At 43.2% G+C, this 10020-nt stretch overlaps 1 protein-coding gene across 1 annotated transcript in view; it reads left to right on the top strand.

Annotated features, from left to right (window-relative positions):
• Anxa5 (annexin A5) overlaps positions 1–8830 on the top strand; it is a 28319-nt gene extending 19489 nt beyond the window's left edge. The window contains exons 9-13 of the mRNA XM_027391983.2: positions 3880–3973; positions 4991–5086; positions 7000–7058; positions 7259–7381; positions 8295–8830. Of these exons, the coding sequence (XP_027247784.1) occupies positions 3880–3973; positions 4991–5086; positions 7000–7058; positions 7259–7381; positions 8295–8357 (435 nt within the window). The 3' untranslated portion in view covers positions 8358–8830. The remainder of the gene's footprint in view (positions 1–3879; positions 3974–4990; positions 5087–6999; positions 7059–7258; positions 7382–8294) is intronic.
• The last annotated feature ends 1190 nt before the right edge of the window (positions 8831–10020 follow it).

Raw genomic sequence — 10020 nt, forward strand, 5'->3', positions numbered from 1 at the left:
CTATTATATGAAAACTTTGTGATGACTTAGAAAGAAAAAGAATTCATAATAATGAAAAATCATGTGAATTTCAATAACCTTAAAAATGTATTTAGCATCTCCCTGTAAAACATATAGGTACATTTTTCTTACTCTGATCTGGCCAACAAAATAATTGTATCCAAAGCTGAAATAAAAGCAAATTGTATCGAAAGTTACACCTAGACATGTTCTTTATTATTATTCACAAAATGGAGAATTTTATTAATTAAAAAATCCCTGTGTTACCATTCCATTGCCATGATTGAATAGGTTTTATTAGTAGGATAAAGTAAGGAAGAATGCATAAAGTGTTTATGGTTTAAATGGCATTTCATTACAAAAGGAGTGACATGTTAGTTTATTTCAGCATTATAAAATTCTCTGTTTCCATTGACAGTGCTCTAAGCAGAGAGATTGTTCTTTTGTTCTTTTGACAGCTACTCTTTATCAGCTCCTAAATGAAAAATTGTGCTTCAGGGACTTCTGAATCCCAGTGCAGTCTCAGTGTGTTTTATAAAATAGTTACACGTAAGGAAGAAGCGTTAGGAAATGTGAAACATGAGATGTGAAACCTGGGAATTGGTCCTAGAGTACTTGTGTTCCTAGCATCACCCATTATAGTGCTGTCTCTGATTCAGTTAAGGTGCCATGGAAGAAGGGAGATCTGGTCGACCACTCTATGCAGTTGTGATCAATATGTCATCTGACTTTGCTAAAGAGGAGAACGTTATATTTTGAAGTGCTTGATTTCTTAACAGCTTCAGTTATTGTGGTCCCAGCCTTACTGGAGAAAAAGGAAACACTTACTGAGGACTCACTCACTGTACAGTATTCACTCATGCCCATTCTGCCTTGTAAATATCAGCTTCACCACCTTCCTATCTAAGCCCTTCAAACTTAGTGTGGCATTGTCCTCAGGATAAAGTCCAGGCCCCTGAATGTTTTTCCTAAACCTTGTAATCCATGTCTTCAGCTTTCTACCCCATCTTGAGTTCTCTTTTCTTCTCCTCTTGTTCCTACCCCATCTCTTCAAAGGTCAGTCCCATTTTAGATGCTTCCTGTGTGACCTTTCCTGACCTGCAAGTCATGAGTCCGGTGGCCCTCAGGCAAAACTGTAGCACCTGAGGCTTCCTGTCCCTGTCTTCCTGCCTCAGCCTGCCTTTCTAGGGCACCATGTCAGTTCAGTTCCCGCTCCAGCTCCTACAATAGTGCTGGCATTCAGTCAGAAACTGATGTGTGAGTAGGTGCTGCACCCAGGTTCAGGGGGGCTTTCAACTGTGATCAAGGGAACAAGCCCAGGCCCTTCGAGTAACAATGGAGCTCCAATCCCCTGACTAGTGACTCCAACACCTTCTCTCTTCCACCAAACAAGCCTCATATTCAGTGTTAGCTCTCTGTTCTAATTTCTCATATCATGTGAAGCATTTATGAATATAGGTTAAAAGCTCAGGTCCAACTTTCCTCCACCTTCTTGTAGAGAAAGAGCAGGAACAGACCTCTCAAGCTAGGGGCTTTGCTTAGTTTCAGATGACCACATTGCTTTCCAGGCATTGATTCCTTTGGGCTTTCGTGAGAGACAGAGTAGTTTTCACATTCCTACTCTCAGGACTAGGAGTTCTGGAAGCTTTTCACTGGTTACAGGGAGGGAAGCCAACTGTAGTCTCAGATGATATCGGTGAGGCCTACACTAGGGCCTGGCTGGCAGACTTCCCAGCATAGTTGCTGTAGTCAGCACTGTGTTGTATGAGGCCTAGGGAAAGCAGTCCCCTTGAACTTTCTCATTGATTGTTTTTCTTCTCACCATTGGTTGCACAGAATGGTCCCTTGTGTTCATGAGCCTATGGGTCACCTGCTGATCTTGGGCTTCAGCTCTAGTCCTACACGTCTGGGTGGGGCCATGGTTCTCATGCTCCCCCAGGCACTGATGTCCTTATCTGGGGACTGTGTTGATTACCCAGGCCTTGGCCATGTCACCTACCTGTCATGCAGCAGATGTCACCATTTAGAATACTGGAAGTGAGATTTTGTATACTGGGAATACTGCCTTATGGGGGTACTTTAAAATCCCCTGATGGAACCCAGGCTTTCCCCACTTTGCCATGACCTGGAGCAGCAGAGAGTAAGCCTTACTGGCCATGCCCGCTTGACTGTTCACATCAGTAATCCAGCCTTGAGCAGACTGCTTCTCTTGGGTCTTGGAAGGCGCACACCCTTTGTCGATTGTAGCAAAGGCAGAGAGATTTTCTTAACTAGGAGGGATCAGTGATTATTGGTGGAGAGTAAGCTGAGACAGTGAAAGGGCTTTTGTACAAACCTCTGAGTTTTTCTCTACTGATACTTGGCACTGAGCCAGGCTGTTATCTCAGGAATCTGATAAGCCACAGTTGAGTCATTTACTTGGGAACTGAACGTGTAGACAATACTTTACTATATATATATATATATATATATATATATATATATATATAGTATTAATCAATTTCACCTTTTAAAAATGTTTTTAAGAGTTTTTTAAAAATGTACATTGGGGTTTTGCTTATATGTCTGTGTGAGGGTGTCAGAGTCCCTGGAACTGGAGTTACAGACAGTTATGAGCTGCTGTGTGAGTGCTGGGAATTGAACTGGCTTCTCTGGAAGAATTGCCAGTGCTCTTAACCAATGAGCCATCTCTCCAGCCTCCAATTTCACATTTTTTTTTAAATTTCATTTATTTATTCTTTTATTTTTTTTTCCAGACAGGATTTCTCTATGTAGCTTTGGAACCTGTCCTGGAACTCACTCTTATGGAGCAGGCTGGTCTCAAACTCGCAGAGATCTGCCTGCCTCTGCCTCCTGAGTGCTGGGACTAAAGGCATGCACCACCACCCCTGGCTCATGTTTTTCAATGTGTTAAACTGACTTAATATTTTAAGAGTGTTAAAACTGATGTTTATGATTTTCTTGCCCAGTGCTTGCTCTGGACAGAGCATTGAACTCTTAGAGGGAAAAGGGAATTGGGTTTATTGAGTACAAAGGTATAGGGAGGGATCTTATCTTTTAATATCCTGTTGGTAAAATAAAGAATAGCTCCTAGGCCATTATATTCCACATGCTTGTACCTTCCAAGATCAGGAATCATATATCCACAGGCAAGCCACTGTCATGTCTTATCTTTATTTGGAGTGTCCTTGTGGCAGAAGGCACACAGGCAAATTAATCCAGGCAAATTAAACTCCTTTTGGCCTAACAAGGATCTGTTTGTTAAAACAGTAACTGAAAAGATGCAACTGTATGACATCGTAAAGACTGGCACATCCCAGGTGACCTCAGCTTTCATAATGTTCATGTATAAGTTTTGTAAGTTTGTGCACGAACTCTGTGAGCATTTATATTTTTCATGTCAAAAGTGAATATGGGCACTCAAATGCTTTCAGGACTACTTATTAAGTGCCCTATAGATGCCAACCGCTGTGCTATCCTGCAGCGTGTGAGCATTTTACCATGATCTGTGTGGCTGTGTACTACGGTGTTCTGTAACTAACTTTGGTTAAGTCACAGATGTAAACAGGAATCATGGAGTTTACTTTTTGTCATGTACTGTAGACATGACAGCAGCTATAGGACGAGCCAAGCAAAACCCACACAGCTTAACATTGAGTGTTCAACAGTGAGATGGCAGGAGCTTTCCCAAACCATGGCATCTCCTGGAAGATGGGATAGTCCTGTCAACACTTGGAAACATGAGCTCCTGTGTCATCTCTGTGCTTTGCATGTGACCCATTAACTTGGTGCACAGGCAGGTAGATTCACTTTTCAGGAAGGGGCAGAGCACTGGGAAGCCGGAAGAGTGACTGACTCTTGCAGGGTGGTTTGTTGCAGGCCTTGTTCCAGGCTGGAGAGCTGAAGTGGGGGACAGATGAAGAGAAGTTTATCACCATCTTTGGAACACGCAGCGTGTCTCATCTGAGAAGAGGTACGGGGAAAAAAAAATGTTTGAGACCAATGCTTTGGCAAATCTGGGAAGTCGTGACAAGTCTGAGCAGATACCTGCCCAGAGCAAAACCAGTTCTCACGGTTTGATCTGGAGGAATCTCAAAGGTCTTGAGATTTTACAAGGCTAGATGCCCCTTCACCTTCAGAGGCGATGAGGGACATCAGACTCCAGACACCAAGGAGCGTCTCACTCTAAGAACTTCCTTGCACATTGGTCCCTAAGACTTCATATGGATTTGTTCAGTTCACACGCCATTGTCAGTCTAGAATTAGTTCGGTGGGAAGTGACAAAAGCCCTCATCTCGGCTTTAACAGTTGGGCTTTATTTCTGTGGTATACGGCATGGTCGATTTGGTAGGACTTGTATCTGTTTTCTGGTTTCCTGTGGCATTGTCCTCTGTGCTAGAGTGTCCCTTCTTATGCTCATTACCTCATCATCACAAGATGGCTCTGTAGCTCCAAGCCTCATTTTCACAGCAGGAAGAGGAGAAAAAGTTCAATCAGTTGTATTTGCTGATCACTTTTTAGAAGGAAGGAGAAGCTTTTCAGAATCTCACAGCAGACTTATCAGTTGGTCTCTTACAATCAGCAAGAGGCCAGGAAATCAGCATTTATGAAATAATGTTTAGAAGCCTGATGGCTTATGCCTAATAATCTCCATGCTAAGCCAGATCTTCAGGCAAGCCGCTGTCACATCTTGTCCTCATTTGGACATTCCTCTTGGCTAATGGAATCTATCTTTAACTCAAGACAATAGCTAAAAGGACGCAATGGCATGACATCATAAAGATTGGCTATATCTCAGGTGAGCCTGTGGAAAGCAGGGACTGGAGGCTAAATGTCGAGGTCAGCCTGTGCAACATTGCAAAGTCCTGTCACAACAAAACCAACTAAATTCAATTAAAAATTCCCAATTAATGTCATGGAGGCCCTGACAGCAAGGAAGGAGGGTTGTCTTCATTGAGTATGATGGCATGTTCTTTTTTTATTTTTCTAGTGTTTGACAAGTACATGACGATATCGGGATTTCAGATTGAGGAGACCATAGACCGAGAGACTTCAGGGAACTTGGAGCAGTTGCTCCTGGCTGTGGGTAAGTGAATTCACAGTGTGTGTAATATATATTGTGATGTGAATTGATTTCATCCAGTTGAGGCCAAATCTGAAAATAATGTTTCTTTATGGAAATTAAGGGAATGACAAGGCATTGAATGAACCAAACTCCTGGGTTTTCCTTTGGGAAGTCTGGGTTGATGCTGTGAATACATGGTTATCTGGTTATTTGTCCAGTTATGTGGAAGCACTAAGAGCATTAGTAGGACTCATCTTAAAGTCACATTAAAAATAGTACAGCAGGTGTGGTAGTTCACATCTTTAATCCCAGCATTCGGGAGGCAGAGGCAGAGGATCTCTGTGAGTTCGATGACAGCCTGGTCTACAAATTGAGTTCCAGACCAGCCAGGGATGTTACACAGAGAATCCTGTATTGGAAAAAAATAGATGAAAAATAGTACTATGGCCCTCTGATGCTGTGGACATTGTCACAGAGGCTTCCAAGAGTGGCTTGCCTTTGATACCTGTGGGGTTTTAAGATTCTTTTGAATACTGTCCTTACAGCTTTTCATGTGAACTGAGAAATCTGGCTAGAAAAAAATGTCTATCTTTGATGTGACAGGAGATGGGATGGTGGTTGTTTTCGGGTTAATTAATTTGGGGTTTTCGTTAAGGGCTCAGAATAACTGGGGAAGTGAGTTTGCAGTCGACTGTGGGTTTTTATCCACTCCCCAAATCCTGAGGGCCCAGGTCCTGGTTTCACATGGTCTGAAGGTGGCCTGTCTTTCTGTCTGTCTGTCTGTCTTCCTGTCTACCTATCTGTTCTGAGCATTAGACATGGAGCTCATCGAGCTTTCTGTTTTCTGAAGAATGAACAAAAGTTATGCAAGAGCCAAGTTTTAAAAGTTGCCTTTTATCTGAGCCCATGACCATTGAGCTGGAAACTTGGCTCTCTCATGGTGAAGACACATGAAAGTTACAGTTATTCTGAGCATTTTATTAAAACTCCAAATTATTTAACCTGAAAACAACTACCATCCCAGCTCCTGTCACGTCAAAGACAGGGATTTTTTTCCTAGCCAGCTGATAGTTTTCCAGTCTGCATGAAAAGATGTTTTTCTTAATGTTTGACAAGGAAGAATTAAGAAACCTCGAAGTTGAAGGATTGTCATTTTTTAAAAATATTTATTTATTTATTATATGTACAGTGTTTGGCACCAAACATTACAGATGGTTGTGAGCCACCATGTGGTTGCTGGGAATTGAACTCAGGACCTTTGGAAGAGCAGGCAGTGCTCTTAACCACTGAGCCATCTCTCCAGCCCAGGATTGTCATTTTTTATACTACAGAGTTTTTATATGCTAGGTGTCCTTTGCTGAGTGGACTGTGGTCTACACAGCCTTAACTGTGTCAGCTGTGTATGGTGGGAGGAGGAGGGACACTTCTCTGTCAGCCTGGCCCAGTGTCTGGACTGCAATGGGTACATGCAGGCTCTTACTTGAATTGTGAGTTTTAGTTTGGAGGATTAGGAGAGAACATGGAAAGTCAGTCCAAGTGCTTCCAGAGATTATAGAGTGTTCTTGTATCATTTGATTGAATATCTTAGAACAGAAACTTCCAAGCTACTTATATAATGTATCAGTGATGAAGGCTGTGGCATGATAACTACCCAGGTGCCAACAAAGACTGCAGAGAACAAAGGGGCACAGAGAAGACCAAGCCTCTGGTCCAGTGTCTTTCTGTGCCTGCATAGACCTTAGGAGAGAACCAGGTTAGTGTCTAAGAAAGTAGTTGGTGAGGGAACCCTAGCAGCTTGCAGATGAGCCCCTCTGTAGCACATCTCACTTTTATACTAAGAAACAAAGCTGGGAACATGAGACAGTGTTTGCATTGTGACTATGTCATTCTTGTGTTAGAATAGCATTTGACAGTTGTATTATGTGTTTTCCTAGTGAAGTCTATTCGGAGCATACCTGCCTACCTTGCAGAGACCCTCTACTATGCCATGAAGGTGAGTGGACACCATGAACCTTCTGTCTAATGAATGCACCCTTCTCTGTCTGATTCCATTTTAGACAACAACCTAGGCATTTTACATCTTCAGATGTGTAGCCTGTTTCTAATAAACTGCTAGACTGAAGTGACTCAAACCAGGGCCGTTTGATGTTGTATGTGAAGACTTTTAACACTTGTGTTCTTTCTTCTTTAAAGGGTGCTGGGACCGATGATCATACCCTCATCAGAGTCGTGGTGTCGAGGAGCGAGATTGATCTGTATAACATCAGGAAGGAGTTTAGGAAGAACTTCGCTACCTCTCTGTATTCTATGATCAAGGTAGAACTTTGTCTTACATTAGAAGCCCAGAATCAGACAGTGAACAGCATGCAGGAAATGGATGACAGGATTCTCCAGCTCCTGTGCTATTGGATTACAGCCAGGGGTTCTGAGGGAGAGAAAGGGAGAGATGGGTTACAGGCATGGCCAAGGCCTAACAGACCCAAGGCTTTGCCTATGCTTAGACGTGTTCTTCAGTGTTCATCACTACCAACTATCTTTTTAAATGCCTCTCTTTCAACACTTTTTCTCTGGTGTCAGCTCATATCTGCAGCAAGGGGCCAAGGCAACACTGCTTCACTGTAAAAGGGAAGCATACTGTGACTTTGAAGTTTGGCCACAGATCTTTTAACACTCTTGTGGGGCAAGTTACCATGGACCATGTGTAGAGCAGGGTTTCAGTTGAGCAAAACTTTGGGTTTAGAGTGTGTGGTCTGTGTGCTTGGGCTGAAGGGTGCTAGGGAGTTGGCACACTTAAGACACCAGTATTTCACACACACTGGTATATGAGGCAAGCTTGATAAAAGCATCTTCTGTGCTTGTGTCAGAGGCAAAGCCACAGCACTCAGGTGGGGCTCCACCTTTATTAGCCCGAGAGAGACTGGGAGTCTGTTTAGACAGCTTGATGATTTTAACATACTTGGAAAAGTTTCCTTGCCCTCTCTGTTTCTAGATGGAAGGACACACTCCACTGCCATTAAGAGAACAGCCCTTGAGGGGTAAAATTAGAAAGTTAAACTAAGCAAAGTTGGTAGGAACTTCCCTGTGTAGCATTCCTGTTGTAAGATTCATGCAGAGAAGTTACCCAGTTGGGAGAAAAATCATAGGAACGCAATTCATGCCCAGATAGTTCTTGATCTTTTATTTCCTGTGGCTTTTGTGAGTCATCACAATAACTGTGTTTGGGTTCCAGGGTGACACATCTGGAGACTATAAGAAAACCCTGCTGCTGCTCTGCGGAGGAGAAGATGACTGAGGCTGGCTGCCTGGAGTGCTCTGGGCCTGCCGCCTCCATCAGCTTCCTTCAGCACATGCAGCCGTGCTTGTATTCTGCCTGAGGATGCCTTACTCTCACTAGTATGCTAACATCCAAAAGTGTTGCCTTACTCTCACTAGTATGCTAATGACCAAATGAGTCACAGATGACAGTAGTGGCACACCCCTTCTGATCTCCCTGTTGACATTAGTGCTGATCTTCATTTGTCTCTAAGTCTAATGTCTGAGTTATCAATACTGTCTATAAAGAGATCAGATTGCTCTTTATAACCTTTTTTTAAAGCTTCATTTTTATTAAGTTAATAACCATATTACCTGGATCGGAACCTTAGCCGTGAAATTGTGAACTCCTGGAAATGCTGCCAATCAAGCTTACTGCTCTATCAGACCTGCAAAATTATGATAGTTGTATCAAAAAGATGAATGACAAATAAACATTCCTTTCCCTCTGAATCCTGTATGTGTTTAGAAATGATATCCTTTGGAAACCAGGCATTTGACAGTGATATGGGAAAACTAAAATCCTAGTTGGTCTTGGGGTACTAAATATGCAGTGCTGCAAACCAAATTTCTTAATGAAGGGATGGGGATGGGGTAGGGTGAGGTGTCCTGGCTGGGTGTGGGGTGGAGTATCGAGAGAGAAAGAGAGAGAGAGAGAGAGAGAGAGAGAGAGAGAGAGAGAGAGAGTTTCCTGTGGAGGAAGGGTAAAGAGGTTTATTTCCTTATCAGCTAAGGCAATAGTGTGTGTTTTTTACTAGCAGAAAAAGTAATGTTTGACCCCAGAGAAGCTAAGTAGCAAAGAGGACCCTAAGAGAAACACATGGATCTGCCTAGGAAAGGGAAAAAGACAAGATCTCCTGAGTAAACTGGGAGGATGGGAGAGAGGGGGGAGGGTGAGAGAGGGAGGAAGGAAGAGAAGTGGGGAGGAGAACATGAGGGAAGGAGAAGGTCAAGTTGGGGGAAGAACAGAGAGGGAGAGCAGGATAGAAATACCTTGATAGAGGGAGACATTTTGGGATTATCAAGAAACCTGGCACTAAGGGAAATTCTCAAGAATACACAAGGATGCCCTCAGATAAAACTCTAAGCAATAGTGGAGAGGGGGACTGAACTGGCCTTCTCCTGTAATCAGATTGAGGACTACTGTAATTGTCAAACCTTCATCCAGTAACTGATGGAAGTAGATGCAGAGATCCACATCTAACCACTAAGCCAAGCTCCTGGAGTCCTGTTGAAGAGAGAAGGAGTGATAATATGAGAAGAGGTCAAGACCATAATGGGGAAACCCACAGAAACAACCGACCTGAGCTAGTGAGGGCTCATTGACTCCAGACTGACAGCCGTGGAACCTGCATAGGACCAAACTAGACCCCATAAATGCAGATGACACTGGGTGGATTGGGCAGTTTATGAGGCCACTAGTAATAGGTCCAGGATCTATCTCTAGTACATGAACTGGCTTTTTGAAGCCCATTTCCTATGTAGGGATACCTTGCTCAGCCTAGATACAGAGGGGAGGGCCTTGGTCAGGCCTCATTGTGGTGATGCGACAGACTTCTTGACTCCCCATGAGAGGCCATATCAGGGGTGACATATTATTTATGAATTATTAAAATTGCCTGAGGATTCAGAAAGCCAAGTCA

Source organism: Cricetulus griseus (assembly GCF_003668045.3).
Source record: "Cricetulus griseus strain 17A/GY chromosome 1 unlocalized genomic scaffold, alternate assembly CriGri-PICRH-1.0 chr1_0, whole genome shotgun sequence".
Classification (NCBI taxonomy): Eukaryota; Metazoa; Chordata; class Mammalia; order Rodentia; family Cricetidae; genus Cricetulus; species Cricetulus griseus.